At 38.5% G+C, this 17,721-nt stretch overlaps 1 protein-coding gene and 1 long non-coding RNA gene across 3 annotated transcripts in view; one reads left to right on the forward strand and one right to left on the reverse strand.

Annotated features, from left to right (window-relative positions):
• The window catches only part of LOC139716308 (uncharacterized), a 105,056-nt gene that overhangs the window by 74,809 nt on the left and 12,526 nt on the right, over positions 1–17,721 (forward strand). For both annotated transcript variants that reach the window (XM_071627868.1, XM_071627869.1), the window contains one exon: positions 4,003–4,096. In XM_071627868.1, coding sequence (XP_071483969.1) covers positions 4,003–4,096 — 94 coding nt within the window. The remainder of the gene's footprint in view (positions 1–4,002; positions 4,097–17,721) is intronic.
• On the reverse strand, positions 9,151–11,856 carry LOC139716307 (uncharacterized). The gene is made up of 3 exons (XR_011709886.1): positions 11,746–11,856; positions 11,096–11,201; positions 9,151–9,931 (listed from the first exon to the last, which is right to left on the reverse strand). It is a non-coding gene; the product is annotated as an uncharacterized lncRNA (long non-coding RNA).

Consider the following 17,721-nt stretch of genomic DNA (forward strand, 5'->3'; position numbering starts at 1 on the left):
AAGGCAAACATCCGACTTTTTTTGGTGGCGCGATAGGGCCACCAAAATCTTAATTTCTGAAATTTTTATTTCAATTCCGATTTTCATTTAATTCATTCATATAAAAATCGATTCAATTCCAATTGACAAGCATGTAAACAATCGGTAGGCACTATAACAGATACCATGTTGAACATCGATAAACGTCGGATAAGTCGAAGAAAATTCGACGTACGTACGCGTACCTCGAATTTCGCTTACCTCGAATTTCGCGTACCTCGAACTATTTTCTTCAGTCCCGACGAATTCGAGGTATCTGAAGTTGACTGTATTTTGAACTTGCCACTCGTGATTATCATAGAACAAGAGGCCATTCCATGAAACTAGCCAAAGCAAGGAGTCGCCTGGACATCAGGAAAAACTTTTGTAGCCAAAGTATAGGCCTAGTAAATGAGTGGAACAAGCTTCCACAATCAGCTGTTGATGCCCTCACACATTAACCTCAAGAAGCAACTATCCAACTTGGGTTTTTAAATGGGCTCCATGGGACCCCCTTAACCCTGCCACACCGTGCTACAGTTAGTGTTTATAGATGATATCCTATTGCCAAGAACGACTACATGTAGGTGTGGCCTTCAATAAAATTCAAGTTAAAAATTTGTGTCACGTCGTAGCTGTAGCCGCTCTGCACCACTTGCACTGTTTACCTCCCTCGCGAAGGCTTGGGCCAGGCTTGGGAAGGAGTTGCGTACACATGTATTTTCTTCAGCATTACTGCAGATAGTACTTTTAAATGGATTTTGGGGTTCCTTGAAACTGTATAAATATCTCCAGTTCAGTTAGGGGGCATAAATGGTACGAGTTCAAAATATTTCTTCAGATTAAAAAAAAAATAAGTTTAACTTCACTGGAAACAAACGTCAATCTAAAAATTAAAATACTTAATTAGGGGGCCCAAAATAAATGCCTGTTGGTAGGGAGGACAGTGAAATCTGGTTATTTTGAAATTATATCTGTCAGTACACAAAAATGTCCTATTGAACATTTTTCTAGTTTTTGTCAAATTTGGAATGGGATATGAAGGACTTAAAAAAAACAACATATGGAAGTGGTATCACATAAAAGCTTTAAGCATGGGGATCAATTTCCAATCATTTATTTTACTGCTAGTCTTGTTTTAGAGGGTCCGATTTTGCAGCAGAATTTTTAAATGTAATTTTTAAGTTCCAAGATGGTAACTTCACCAATTTTTTATCGATTTAGCTGATTTTAACACCATTGTCTTTCTCTTGGCATTACCTTTCCAGTGATACCAAACTTGTCTGGTTTTTGTAAAAGAATCCAAAAGTCATTGGCCTCCCTACTGTTGGCTTTTTGCTTCCTGCCACCCCATGGGCCATAGATTGCCATAAGAAAAACTTTTTAAAATGTCCAGGAATACACTATTTCTAATCAAAAACATGATAGGTATGAATACGAAAAAGATACATTTTTTTTAATGAGTTCCTTATGTGGGAGCCTTCTCTGATGCTCAAAAATATTAAATAGATATTCAGGTCCCTTCAAACTCATCCCTCTCGTCCACACTATATTCTAATCATCTCCACATTAGAATTTCACATTGAACTTAAGAATATTTCTGGGTGGCTCCCACAAAAGGAATTTGTGCTGTTGCTGTATTATTTTTTACCAGAATCTGGTAACTCTTAAAAAATACCCTGAAGAACAATGTGTCCACATCCGCCTATAATCGCAGTTTTACTGTTTCCAATAATTTCAAGTTTCCAAGTCAATAGGTGAGAGGATGCATTTCCTTTGGGCAGCATTTACAATGCTCATGTACACATTTGCAAATATCCAATCATTTCAAATTTGAAGTCAATAGGTGAGAGGGTGCATTTCCCTTAGGTAATGCATCCTCTCACCTCCAAACAACCTGGAACATAGTCATCCCCATGTTTCCAATTTTCATATTGTCGAAAAGAAACATTCCCACATTCTGTGTAATTTTTAACTACATCATAGCAAGTTTCACTCTACCTCAAAGTCCACTGCAACATTCATCTTGTGCACCCATTACATACATTCATTTGAAGCCAATACCTCAATTTAAATTCAATTTGTTCACTTTTATAATTGCATGATTCTGGCATACAACGCGTCAATTGCCCTGCAGAAGGGCCTTACCTGATGCGTTATACACACAAAAAAGTACTTTTTTAGATAATCAAATTTTTGATGTTCGAATGTCTCTGTAAAATGGAGTTCTTAATTTTCTGGGCTAGAAATTTATCTCCATTTAGTCAATATTGTTGTACACTGTTCTTCAGAATTTGAATTAATAATCTTTGATAGTTTTTACGCTACACTCACTTTTATGCTCAGACCTTTCTGCCGGGAACATTTACCTAAGCTAAGGCCCTTCTGCAGGGCAACCGACGAACTGTGCACGTCTCATGTAAAGTGCTCATTCAGAGCACACATGCTTTTCTCAGAGCAACCAAGTCTCACGCATTCTGCGTGAGACTCGAGCATTTAGGGGCCGTCTCACGATCTCACGCATGGCACCCATTTTTCTCACGCATCGGGCGAAGTCTGCAACTTGGTCCTATGTGACAGTGCACCTCAAAACGAACATAAAGTCGCACACACTGATTTCGCGTGAGGACTGAAAATAAGTGAAATGGGTCAACCTTGCCGAACTTGACTTTTTCATATTTTCTGAAAGAGCGGGTCTTCTTTTACAATATGCTAAAATTTGGTATCATAAAACGGGCAGGAAAGTGTGCTTTTTTAGCAGTTTATCTCGAACATATTTGGTAGTTAGTGTGATTCGATGTGTCTTTAGAATCCCTTTTTCATTTCTGAAAAACCTTGTCCACACTCTTCAATTTTAACTCTAATAACTTTTGAAAGGATAGTGCTACTGCTTTGAAAGTTGGCATTGATTATGGACAGAATGTGTTAATGAGGCATGCGTAATTTCAGTTTAATCTAATAATCCCTTCATTATTATTACTCAGGTGGTTTACTTCCTGTTTTTTGTCGCATTCATCGCACAGCCAGCACGGTTTGGTAAAGATTAAGCGCTTGAATAGACATTGTACTTCAGAGCCTCTTTTCTCAGTTCACACTTTTCCTGAGTTTGTGCTTTCAATCCAATATTCAGATAGGTTAGGAGAGTCCATTTGATTTGAGTTATACATAATTTTAAAGCTTAAAGTCTGCTCTTTCAGAATATGGTCTTCACTAAAAATTCATGTCTGGCGACTTTTTGTTTGTTTTGAGGTGCAGAGTCACCTATAATAATGAGCATACCGCATGGTAGCTCAAAAGATTGAAGTGATAGTTGCAATTGAAGGTTTATTTTCCTTTTGTCTTCCAAAATAAGTAAAAAAAAGTCACGTATGCCCCTGATCGCACCATTAAGAGCTAAAAATTGAAAAAGCTCCCTACCGTGGGAAGCCACAGGGGGGAAAAACCCCTCCCACACCCTCGCTCACGGGCACATTCGCTCGCCGAGATGCCGAGTCATGAAAATCTCACTCATAAATTTGTTTTGAACTTGGCATCCCTGTTTTCTTAGACAGCATAAAGAAATGACAGCATCTATGACCACCAAAGACAGGAGATTTCTCACTGGCATTTGATTATATTAAACTCATTTCCACAAGAGATATATTATTACCTTTCACTTTCTAGCAATATCAGGATGGAACTTCACTAATGCAATTCAACTGTCTGTATCTTTGGCCCAATAATCATTCTCATGAAATTTCATAGTCATTTAAACACTTAACTCAAAATTATTGTGCAATAATTGAGCAAGAACCAAGACGCAAACTGATGCAGTGTACTCGAAGCACTTTGTCGGAAACTTGAAAGCATATCTTATCAGTCCACCAATCTACTCTCTGCTATACCAATACCTAACCCTAGTTCCGACACCTCTGGGTCAACAAAATGAGGCCAATTCAGTAGGTGGTGACTGTGTTACTGTATAATCTTGTCTTTGTTTTGTAGGTCATGCCATGCCCATCAGGTCACTCTGCTTCTCGCCAGACTCGCAGCTCTTAGCAACTGCATCTGATGATGGACAAATCAAGATCTATGATGTGTAAGTTCTCCAGCACCAGTGTCATTCACTAAAATACATTTTTCTGCTGCTATTTACGACAAAGTTTTTTTGCGCCTCCCTTGCGGTGCTTACTTACCAAGTTATGATTGGTCTTTGTCAGCATTCTGATTTTTTTTGTCGAGCCCACCGGAGGTGTGGGGAGACTAAGGGATCACCTGCGGCGTCTGTCCATCCATCCGTCCGTCTGTCGTCCGTCCGTCCGTCCGTCCGTCGTCTGTCGGTAACGCTTCAAAAACTTGAATAACTCTCTACTGAGGTTTTCAATTTCAGTCAACTTGGAGAGAAGAGTGGTTATACAAAGTTACACATTTTACCAAACATGAAGGGCACCTCAAGGTCAAAGGTCACAGGCAGAGGTCAATGAACTTTGGGGCCAAATGTTAAGTCTTTAGGGCGCGTTTTGTTTATGGCTCGTAACTTTTGATGTATCTGCCTGTTTGTGACCAAACTTAGATGGTAGATGTCCCTTGGGAAGTTGAAGGTTACCACAAGGTCAAAGGTCACAGACAGGGGTCAACGAATTTTTAGGGCCCAATGTTCAGTTTTTATGGCGCGTTTTGATTATGGCTAGTAACTTTTGATCCCTTCGTCCGTTTGTGACCAAACTTGGATGGTAGATGTCCCTTGGGGAGGTGAAGGTCATCACAAGGTCAAAGGTCACAGACAGGGGTCAACGAACTTTAAGGGCCCAATGTTAAGTTTTTATGGCGCGTTTCGATTGTGGCTCATAACTTTTGATCCCTAAGTCTGTTTGTGACCAAACTTGGACGGTAGATGTCCCTTGGGGAATTAAAGGTCATCACAAGGTCAAAGGTCACAGACAGGGGTCAACAAATTTTTAGGGCCCATTCAGTTTTTATGGCACGTTTCGATAATGGCTCATAATCATAATCAAGTCATGTAACTCATATTCAGCGGAATGTTCGATATCAGTTGCGTAATTTAAGTTTCATAAGGAAATATTTGTCTAAATCTGCAGCTGAGATACTTATTCATGCTTTGATTTCTTCTCGGTTGGATTTTTCGAATTCATTGTTGTGTAATCTTTCAAAAAAAGATGTCACAAAACTTCAACGGTTGCAAAATTCTGCCGCCCGATTGTTAACTTTTACTAATAAGTTTGATTCTATGTCACCAGTTCTCCGTTCCTTACATTGGTTACCTGTAGAAAAAAGGATTATTTTCAAGATTCTGTTATTAGTACATAATTCAGTTCATTCTTTTTCCCCAATATAAATAAGTAATTCTGTTCAAAAATACAATCCGACATGAAGGCTACGTTCATCATCAGATGCATTCTTACTCCAAACACCCAGAGTAAAACATGGGTATGGTGATCGTGCTTTTTAGCTCACCTGAGCCAAAGGCTCAAGTGAGCTATTGCGATCGCCCTTCGTCCGGCGTCCGGCGTGCGTCGTGCGTCGTCCGTCGTCCGTCGTCCGTCGTCCGTCGTGCGTCGTGCGTAAACTTTTTACATTTTCATCTTCTTCTTGAAAACCCCAAGACCGATTTTCATCAAACTTGGCAGGTAGCATCCCTAGGGGGTTAGGAACTCAATTTGTTAAAATGGGCACCATGCCCCACCCAGGGGGCCCCCAGGGGGGCCCAAACCCCCCAAAATTAAGGAATCTGTAAAAATCTTCTTCTCTAGAACCAGAAGTGATAGAGCTAAGTTAATACTATGAGTTAGTACATTGATGACTGTAGTTTCAAGTTTGTTCATGGCAGAATCAGGGGTGCCCCCCTTGGGACCCAGGGGAGGGGGGATGGGGAAGGGTTCTAATGGGGCCTAAATTGTACATTTTCATCTTCTTCTTGAGAACTCCATGACCCATTTTCACCAAACTTGGCAGGTAGCATCCCTAGGGGGTTAGGAACTCCATTTGTTAAAATGGGCACCATGACCCACCCAGGGGGCCCCAGGGGGCCCAAACCCCCCAAAATTAAGGAATCTGCAAAAATCTTCTTCTCTAGAACCAGAAGTGATAGAGCTAGGTTAATACTATGAGTTAGCACATTGATGACTGTAGTTTCAAGTTTGTTCATGGCAGAATCAGGGGTGCCCCCCTTGGGACCCAGGGGGGGGGGGGGGGGTGAGGAGGGGTCCTAATGGGGCCTAAATTGTACATTTTTATCTTCTTCTTGAGAACCCCATGACCCATTTTCACCAAACTTGGCAGGTAGCATCCCTAGGGGGTTAGGATCTCAATTTGTTAAAATGGGCACCATGCCCCGCCCAGGGGGCCCCCAGGGGGCCCAAACCCCCCAAATGAAGGAATCTTTAAAAATCTTCTCTAGAATCAGAAGTTATAGAGCTGAGATAATACTATGAGTGAGTACATTAATGACTGTAGTTTCAAGTTTGTTCATAGGAGATCCAGGGGTGCCCCTCTTGGGGGTAGGGGGGGGGGTGGTTGGAAGGGTCCAAATGGGGGCCTGAATTGTACATTTTCATCTTCTTCCTGAAAACCTCATGATGGATTTTTGTCAAACTTGGCAGGTAGCATCCCTAGGTGGTCAGGATCTCAATTTATCAAACTGGGCACCATGCCCCACCCAGAGGGCCCCAGGGGGCCCCAATTCCCCCAAATTAAGGAATCTTGAAAAAAATTGGGCCCTTATTGTACATTTTCATCTTCCACTTGAGAATGCCTCGTCAAATTTTGGTGGAGCTGTGAATAATTTAGATTAGTGACTGCGTGAAAGGTGAACTTGCGATACTCAGGTGAGCGCTAGACCCGCGGGTCTCTTGTTCCGTTATGGGACCAAAATTGTGGAATCAGTTACCTCTTCAGTTAAGGGAACTGTCATCGACAGAGTCATTCAAATCCAAACTTAAAACTTATCTGTTCCTTTCATACTGAGGACTGTAATTGCTGTATGTCATTAATATTGGATCAATATTGTATTTTTAATTGGTATATGTTGTATTCTTTATTTGGTATATATTTGTTTTTGTTTACCATTTTCTTATTTGTTGAAATGTTTGAATATGTATATGGGCATTTCCACAGTAAATGGGTAGTTTTAGGTTGGAAAAACATGAAAAATTAAAATTGTCTTCAGAGTATCCATATTTCAGAGTTTGGTTGCCTAATACCTATATTAAATATTTTTAAGTAGGAAAAGATAACTTTGTATTCAAATAGAGCTCGAGTGGGTATGTAAGTAAGACATGTGTAATAGCTATGGGGCGAACGCGTGTAACACATAGAGTAGGACAGAAATATTGGAATGATGGATTCCTCATACAAAGAACACAAATATTGATTTCAAATCATCTGACACTATTTATTGTGCTGATACATTATGATAAGAACAATTTAGGGTGTCCATATTTGTGAAAACATTCATTATTTGTGTCATTTTGAAGTGTGCATTCATGATTAATGCCAGAAAATTTGTGCATCATATCCGAAAGGTGAGATCATGTTTGTACTAAGTTCCTCCATAATCGGGCAAACTGTTGTCATATTCATATCTGTATGGGTGCATGTGTGTGTGAGGAAAAGCCAAAGCTTCATTGGCATAGAGTTTCTTGAAATTCCAAAGTACATGATATGACATGTATCACTGCATTAGTGGTGAACGTATGTAACACAAGAGTAGGACAGAAACTTGAACTTTACAGAGTTTTTTAATTTCCAAGGTATACAATACACTCCCATTCTCCAGTATATTGTGTAGTTCATTTTAAACCGCAATGTACAGTATATACAAAGGCTGAAATATCGAAATACTGTATGCAAAGGAGCATTTTGCTGTTGTCATTGGGTCAGCAGTTACCATTTCGTGTCCATTACACCTTGAATTGATATTCCTACATACACATACATGTAAATCAAGTGGATTGTATTTGCCTGTCTAAATTTAAAACTAAAGTGATTTTTTTTTTTTACTGATACAAAATTACATACAAATGTATTGATACAGTTTATAAGGAATTAACTAGAATTTCAGTCATCACATCCCAAACTCAATCAACACACAGGCTTTGGAAACAAGAATTAAAACTTGCATTGTTCATTTTTCTATTGCATTTAATGTCCATCAGCCACAGTCAGAAACATAAAGCAGTTAATGTACCAATAGCTGATATCAATGTGAAAAGAAACTGTTATTTGATAACTAGTGCAACAGTTAAATCTGTTCATTTCAATTTACATTCATTTGAAAATGAATAGTTGTAACATTCATTAAGGAAATAATCCTAATAGGAAATCAATACACAAAGAATGACACTTTCTGAATTGTTCAGTGTTTCTATAGTAGCCATGATATAAAAAATCATGGGCGTACATACTCGAGCAGGATTTGAACCTACGACCCCCTGATCTCCGGACAGGCGTCATCTCCACTAGACCATCGAGTTTCTGCCTGACAGCAGAACAAAAAATTAATAAATCATGGACGTACATACTCGAGCAGGATTTGAACCTACGACCCCCTGATCTCCGGACAGGCGTCATCTCCACTAGACCACCGAGCTTCTGCCTGACAGCAATGAAAACATCTTGACAGAAAAATTCCATGAATTTGAAAGCACCCTTTTCTTTGCCTGCCAATTCAATGCAGTGTACATTTTTATATGGTGTATCTAGGCTCATACAGGCTCCATAAACAAGAATTAAACTTGCATTGTTCACTCTTCTATCGCCTTAATGTCCATCAGCCATAGTTAAGAAACATATGGTTTATCAAGAATAATACTGATATCTCCTTATACTTTCGGCTTTATTGCAAACATTTTAAATGGTAGGATATTGTGATACAACAGACTGACACTATATGCATCAAATGTGATATCTTGAACATATTTCAAATCACTGCTCCCAAAGGTAAACTGGACCTTTAATGTAAATCAGTCACAGTAAGAAACATAAAAAAGTTAATGTGCCATCAACTGTTTTCGAAGAATAACACTTTCCGAAATGTTCAGGTACTGTCGGAGAACTCTTAACTTTACAATCTATGCGTTGATTTGTAAATTAGACAAAAAAAAAAAAACACACACGCACAAAAAAACCCACCCTTTTTATGTGCCCGCCCATTCGATACATATGCATTCAAATGGTGTATAAGGCCCATCCTGGAATTTCAGTCATCATATTCCAAACTCAATCAACATACAGGCTCTGAACACAATAAAAACTGACATTGTTCGTTCTTGTATCGCCTTAATGTTCATCAGCCACAGTAAGAAACAAAGCAGCTAATGTAACAACTTTTTTATTCAGTTGTATCCCTGTTTATATCTTGCTTTACAACAAAAGGGATGGTAAGTATTGATTTAGGTGATGACTCAGCTTTTAACTTTTTGAAATAGCATATAGGTTCTCTTAAAGGCATTGAAAGTTTACTTAAGTGAAAATCAGTTTTGAAAAGGCTGAGATATCCAAAAAGAAAGTTGAACAAAGTGATCCTCATAAAAGTTGAAACCCAGATCTTCTATTTAATTAACATTGGTTTAATTTGTGGTTTCATACCTCAGCCATTTGAAGACCATGTTTCATAAGCTAAACTTTGAATTCCTTGTAGAATTGTATGCTCATAAAAATTTCATAAGTGGTTTCTTAGTACATTGTATCTTGCAAAAAATTAAAAGCTCAAGTCATATCTGATATAGTTTACAACTTGAAGAAAAAACAACAACAACTGCTGTCTTGTGGTGCTTTGCTCCTCCAAGAGAATGGGATCAGGCATTCTGCACAGGATATTGTTTGTAGATTCTCCGGAGAGGTTGTCTTTGAACAACCACTTGAAAACTCCATGCCTTGGTTTCCCCATCAAGTCATCATCCAGGATGTCTTTTACCTGTCAAAAAAAAAAAAAAAAATTATACATACATAATCAACAAATACATATATTGAGTTCGTTTTATCACAATTTTTGAAAGTTTGGAATATTCCTACATACTGAGTGCAGATAAAAGATTGTTCAAAAGCCATGTACATGTCACCCGCAATTGAAATATAGTTAAAACATTTTGCTGCATAGTTATTCCGTAAACCAAGCAATAAAATACACAAACTACAAATACAGTAGACTCTTATTTTTTTTTTAAATGGAATTTTAGAAAAAAAAAACTGTTACTGTAGACAACAAAAGTATGTGTAGCCATCCAATTTGAAGAGCTGTGTTTTATCTAACAATCTTCATTCAAAGACATCTAATAATAAAACATTTCCAATAAGTTTTGAATACACTTGTATAGGATTATAGAAATTTGGAGGAGGCCGTGAGTTATCGCTATCTTCGAAAGGTAATGTGTAATATTTATTTTTTGCTGCAGACAGCAATTGAGTATCAACACCTCTGCACAATGTTTGCCCTCTTGAATTTCTTTTCTGTTTGATTATTTAGTAATGTATGCAATATTTATAGATTTTGGGAAATAAATACAGAATACTTCTGTACATAAAAGCAATGTATGTTTATCATAGAAAAATAAAAGTTGACCTCCAATCTATCAACCCTCCTAGCAACCTTTCCTGGCCAAAGTTTCAAAAAAAAAAAAAGGATAGGTGTAATTCTTGGTATCGCCAATACCTAGTTGCCGTGCGGAGAGCAGTGTTTTAGATGCATTATGAGATAGCTTACAGGACAAACTTGACCTGGTTTTGGCTGCTCATGCACTCAGATCATGCTCTATCTTTATCCAGAGGTATTTTTGTTGAAGATTTCTTCGCTTTCCATCATGTGACCAGCACATTGAATCAGTAAAACTTAAAAACTTCCAACTCTTTTAAGCTGAATTTTAACCAAGAAAAAAGGGATGACAATGGAAAAGCAGACAATTAACTCCATTGAATCATATGGGAACTGCGACCTCTTAGCATGAGACAACCAGAAGTGAACAAGGGCACAAAAGAATCCCAAAGTGTATCTGTGACAGAGCTCTTCAGCATGCACAGAATTTTTTTGCGCACTGGCGATACCGAGAATTGATTGCAACTTCATGAAAATATGCATACATACCTTATCACTGGAAAGCAAACATGCTTGGCATGATGAAAAGATGCTCTGGGCACTCAGAGATTTAAAAAATTTCCACCAAAAGCTGTAGAACACGGCAATGCAGCTTCTATAAATAGAATGATAGTAACATAGGGTGAAAACCCCGATAACCACAGATATGGCTACACGACAACGGATAAAGATATTACCAAAAACAACAAAAGGAGGGCTAACTATAATTGTACATAATCATTCAAAAAGATATCTATGATAAAATCTTTATAATAAAAAAGAATATGCCATAGTGTCAAAAAATATGGAGGCCATGGCTTCTATCTTTGAAGGGTAACAATCACTGTTTGTTTCACACTGTAGAAAGCAATTCAATATCTCCTACAAACATCCTACACAAATTGCTCTGCAATCATTTATTCATGTATGCACTATAAATTTATATACTTTAAAAATGAATAAGAACTAGTCATGTACATAAAAGGAACTTTTTTTTTTTTGTCATGGTCTGGAAAAAAAAAAAATATATATATATATATAATATATATATATATATTATGCACCCTTAATATATTTAAGAGTGCCAATGTAGCAGCCTTTTTGGCCAAAAAAAAAAAAAAAGGAAGATTACATAATGAAATTAAAATATGCATTCACACCTTATCACTGAAAAGCAGACAGGCTAGTCATGATGAAGGGATGCTCTGGGCACTCAGAAAATCTCCACCACGAGCTGTAGAACAGGGCCACGCAGCTTCTATAGTGATAATCGTATCAGAAGAAAACCCCAAATACAGTGCATGCACACATGTGGCTACATGACAATGGACCAAAATATCATGGAAGACAACAAAATGAAGACTACACATGTACCAGTTCTATGACATCTACAAATAAAATATTTACAATACATAATAGCATGGCATTAAAAATATGGAGGTCATGGCTTCTTTGAAAGGTATTACTGTTACTTGTAATGTTTGTTTTCCACTGTAGAAAGAGATTTAATATCTCCTACACAATTTGCTTAGTGGTCATTCATTCATGTATGCAATACAAATTTATAATCTTCATTAAATAAATACAAAATAGTTCTGTAAATAAACATAACATCGCAGAATTTCTGCGAAGTGAAGTTGCGGAACTTTGGTCATGTCATATATTTATTAGAGCAGAAAGATTTGGGGCTGATTTCATGACAGGGATCGTTTTTAGGACACGACACAGGCCAGCAAAGAGGAAACATGCATGGTGGATGGTGCGACAGCTGGAATGAGGCTCTGCACAGATAACTGTCCAGGCCACAAAAGACAGGGTGTTATGGACATATTGTACATTGAGTCAGGGTCACTTAGCTCCAACGAGCCCTCCCGCAAAATCACAAAAATATGTATATACACCTCACCGTAACACTGGAAAGCAGACAGGCTGGGCATCAGCATGATGATCAAAGGGACGCTCTGGTCACTCAAGACACAGATTGAATCACTACTAAAAGGTGCAGAACAGGGCAGCACAGCTTCTCACATCAGTTGCTAGTTGTCTAGTCTATATCAAAACATAGAAATAGAATCTAAATAAATTAATCATATCATGAGAGAACTGCAATCCATGAGCTCATGTGGCTGAAGGACAACATTAACAACGTTAGAAGTCGAGTTTGCACTTTGCTTAGGCAGAAATAAATCAAGTCAAGTCCCGATGTAGGCCTGGTAAATTTTCTTTTCTAACTTGTTTGATCATGGGTGTCTACATACACTAACGATATCGTGTGGTTACACTTGCACTTAGGACTCATGTCACTAGCGTAGCGCTAGCCTGGCTTTCGAAATTCAATATTAAAATGTTACAGTTACACTCGTTTCGTAAACTGAATAGCGAGTTAACGTTAACACGGTTACAGTGCGTCAGCTCACGATGGACAGTGGAGTTAAACTTGTATTCAGCCATTTTAAGTACCACTCTTGACTTAGCTTTCGTTCATTGCTGTTCTGTCACTGTCATTTTGGTTTTATTTTGAGGAAAAAATATTACGAAAAGATGAAAAGAAAGATTGTTTGAAGCTGGAAGCAACGAAGAATTTACTGACAAAAAATAACACATGTGGGACTTGGCTCAGTTATCGTCCGTGTGAACTCGAAAACGAGTAGTGAAAGCAAGCATACAGAGAATCTCAAAAGAATTTCTAATAATGCCAGCAGGGCCATTAATCCTAAAAATACGGAAGATTCTACTCTAGAATGCAAAATTTACCTTTTGTCAGCGAGAGTCGTAATCACCTCCGTCATATTCAGATCTGAGCAGTCGATGCTGGATTGTACGCAATGCAGACATAACACGGGAAATTTCATGCGAACGATACGCAACCTCGGACAGAACGGCGCGAAACGAGCAGGTAAGCAAGACATGGGAACGATCTGTCTGAGTTACGCGCGTGCGAACACACGTAACGAAGACCGATTGTCGATTCTGTCCACCGTTCGTGCGTCCCACCAAGCGGAGCGTACCCACTGAACGCACGTAACATACTGGACAGAATTAGAAACGGAAGCTGAAGCTAGATAACTAAATGTTCTGAAAAGACAGCTATGCTTTTGGCGCGAAACCGAAAGCAGATGTCTAACTTCAGGGTAGTGTCGGCGTTTCCGTGTTAAATCGAACGACTCTGGAGTGTCTCAACCAGCAGTTACGTACGTTCGCGGCGTGGACAGAAAATTGAATTTGGTAACTTTGAATACGGATATTAAATATTTGATTTAATCTTCTGTTGAACTAGTGAAACCTAACTTGAAACTGTGGTCAGCAAAGTGTATGTAACACAAAATAACTGCACTCTGACGCCTGGAAACCAAACGAAATTGAGGCCGAACGTACGTAACTGAAGTAGGACAGAACGCCGACCTTTTTGGTCCAGCTTGCTTTCCACTCTCTCAAAACTCGTGTAATCGTTCAGGGCGAACAAGAAAATGATTTCTCGGTGCATTGACGATAAATTTTGAATTATAATCCATCCAGGGTGCGTGTCTTCTAAGAAAATTTATTTTATACAAGTTACAATTTATGTGAATTTTTATTTCAAATTTGCACATTATCAACAATATTAAATAAAAACAAACAAACCAGCAGATCACAAAAAAATGACAAAAAGACTCAATGAGGTTGAATATTTTATTTCACCTTGCCACATTCATTCACGAAATAAACAAAAAAAGATGATTAAAACAAATATATTCAAATGAAATTGCTCTATGTCTAGAGTGCATAAAACTACCCATTTACCGTGGAATTGCCCATATGCATGTAAATATATGATATCTTTTCATTTTTGAAGCGCCATGAGCACTGAAAAGTGGACCTGTGCGCTATACAAGTAGCCACTACTATTATTATTATTATAACTTTTGATCCCTTTGTCCGTTTGTGACCAAACTTGGATGGTAAATGTCCCTTGGGGAGTTGAAGGTCACCATAAGGTCAAAGGTCATAGGCGGGTCAATGAACTTCTGGGAGTTAGAAAAGTATTAATTTCTTGTACGCAAATGGGCGAGACACAATTTGGCACTTGTTTTTCATTTGATTTGTTTTTGTTACTGATACATTATTTAAAAGAGTATATGACAAAGTTCTCAAACGAATTGATCAGGTAACAATAATTGATGTCACAACTTTCCCTCTGACAAGTTTTTGTACAGTGGCACCAAAGATTACATTAAAGCAGAGCCCTGCCATGACAAGTTATTTTTGCCAAACTTCAGCCTTTCAGGTACATTGGTAACAACCTCATGGCTCTACTCAGGGTTCACTTTACATGGCTAGACCTATTCCAGGCAATCTTTACCTGGGTATTAGCTGTAATTTTAAAAGATAGTTTGAGGAAAATCAGCAAGCCTAGAGACCTACCACATGGAAGGAGGTCATTGCTTGCAATACAAGCCTTTGTGTTGCATCTACTTCGGTGTTTCCTTTGGTCATGAATTTAGCGGTGATGGCCACCAATACAAAACTTGCTATCATGGCGCTCTGGTCCTTCCTCGCAACAATACCTGGTATTTCCTACTCCAGAAAGAAATGTTTGTCCATAGGGGCCTCATCCAAACACTAGAATTCCATATGATGCATACCAACATAGAAACTACATGGCCTGTGCACATTTCAACCAAGTAACATGAACGGGCAAATCAGTACCCCATTACAATGATTTCTGAGCAGGAGGCAAGTTTTGGAAATGTCTGTTTTGTGCTAAACAAACAGAAAAGTAGCATAGAGTCAGTCTAAGGAAGACCCATCAGTACCATCCATCATCTCAGTGAATGTGTGATCTCTTCGTAATAATGCAGATGAACTCTTGAGGATGTAAGGTACTCACTTTTGAGTTGCTCATTGTGAGGATCAAACTTGTATTTGTGTTTGGCTATGTTTTGGTTACTCAGCACTCAAAATTCAAACAACTTCACATACCCCCAAGCATCCTGTAATTCTGTGAAGAGAGCTATGATTTAGCCACCATACTCAGAAGTAAATAAACTTCATACAAAAGTACATTACATTTGAATTATTTATTACATCTGGATAATTTCTGCCAGTTTTATCACTTCACGATACCATTTAGGTAAATAAACATGAGCAGAAGTTAACAGTGTGTTCTGTGGAACGTATAGAAAATAACACTTTAATAACAAATATTGTCTTGCATATCATAACCATACTACTTGATTACTTAATATATAAGTATAGGATTGACTCATGAACACAACAAAAATAACTGCAGACCCTTAACATTTGCGTCAAACTCCGGTATTTCTGAACTATACTTTAAGAGTTTCAAATATAGGTAAACTTTCCTGAACTGATTGAGGACTGAAGTTCATTTGGCAATTAAGAATGATCAATATGGAAGATCTGGTGGGGATAAAGCTAGGTAGAACGATGGCAATGTGAAGTCATTGAAGCGACATAAATGCGATGACGGCAACCCAAAAGGAAAATTAAAAGTTCACAAGGCAGCATGCATACTGCATCCCTAGTGTGAGCAGGTACTGCAATGCTTGTCTATCGATGCTGCTTAACTCTTAATGTGCCAGGCCCAAAACCCCTAACGTGCCAGAGGTTTTTACCTAACGCCAGAACGTTTCGAAACTGCACTGACAATGAAATTTAAAACCGTCATATCTCTGAAACTATTGACTGTTTTGAATTGAGTTCTACACAACATATATCAAGAAAATGTTTGTTCTTTCGTGTCATGTAGTCAGTTTGCCATAACATCTATCTGAACCTGAAATATTGCAGAAATAATTGATACATCAGAAAAATTATTAGAAATTTTTGTGTAGTATGGAACAAAAGAGTCAGTCGTGTCTTTTCTTCAATAGAACGCTCCCTTGACTCTGTGAGAAAGTTTTAGAGCAATATCTCCTCTTTCAAATGATAACAAAATTGCGTTCTAGAATTGTATGATTCCAAAGATACTAGCAGTTTATTTTGTGCTAGCAATTTCTCTTTCTGCCTCAGTAATTCATTCCCAAATCTGAGTCCTTTAGTCCCAGATGCTGTATTTGAAACTAAAGTGATTGTCCCCGGCCCTGGAAGAGTGTCTTTTGTCCACTTGAGAAGGAAGAGCCCACTAATCCTTCTTTTGTCTAAGCGGACCACGGGCGGGGGTACTCTATTGAAATCGGCAGGTCTTTGTCCGCTCGCAATTCCTATGCTAGCGTGGGGACGATTAGTGACGTTCATCAAAACAAAAGGATGAAAGACTTGACCGACGAACGAAAGCTGACCCTCTTTGAGGGACAAAATCAAAAGAGCTTCCCGCAGGACAGCATCCAAGCGGAACAATGCGACTGGAACCGCATAGACCTTACACGCAGATTCAATAGCATACACACGTGTGGTTTACCAATGAGACTTTTGATCCATACACATCTCGCAGAGGGTGCACTCGCTGCGGATTTTCCCGACGCGAAAAAAATACATCTAGCTGAAAAATCATGTAATTACTCAAAATTTTCCAATGTAAGCATGCTCACATTTTTAGTGGAAACGATGGCTATGCTAATCAGCTACCACTACATATCATTGGCAGTTTCTTGGTGTAACACATTACGGTACCAGAAGAACTAAAATGATCAATGCTTTTCTCGCTCTTCTTAGTCGCCGATCGGCGACCATGGCACGTCAGGACTAAGGTCGCCGTTCGGCGACCATGGCACGTTAAGAGTTAAACTGCACCACAACCTAGAGACACCACTCTCTCTATGATCTGGAGTGCGAACTCAAAGTACAAACTCAGAGTGAAGTATGAAGTCGGAGTTGAAACTTGGGATAGGAGTATGAACTCCTCAGAACACAACTTGCCAAAATGGAAAGTGACTCTCTCCTTCATTGTTACAGCCTGTAACTTTGGGCGGGTCTTGGTATTCCAAGTATCCCTGACATTCAGCCTTGGCTGGAAGCGATTACATAATACTGCCTGTCTCCCTCTCTAGGTGGATTTAACACATTTCCACAAAGTTTATTTTTCTTCATTGTGAGTACAACTCTGCATAAAAACATGCTAACTTGGAGATGTCACATCAAAGCTGACATAAAAAATTAAAGAAAATTTCTTTTGCAGATTTTAAATGCTGCAGTGG

Source organism: Diadema antillarum, unplaced genomic scaffold, assembly GCF_040938485.1.
Source record: "Diadema antillarum isolate AM-2024a unplaced genomic scaffold, OU_Dant_1.0 scf00000063, whole genome shotgun sequence".
Classification (NCBI taxonomy): Eukaryota; Metazoa; Echinodermata; class Echinoidea; order Diadematoida; family Diadematidae; genus Diadema; species Diadema antillarum.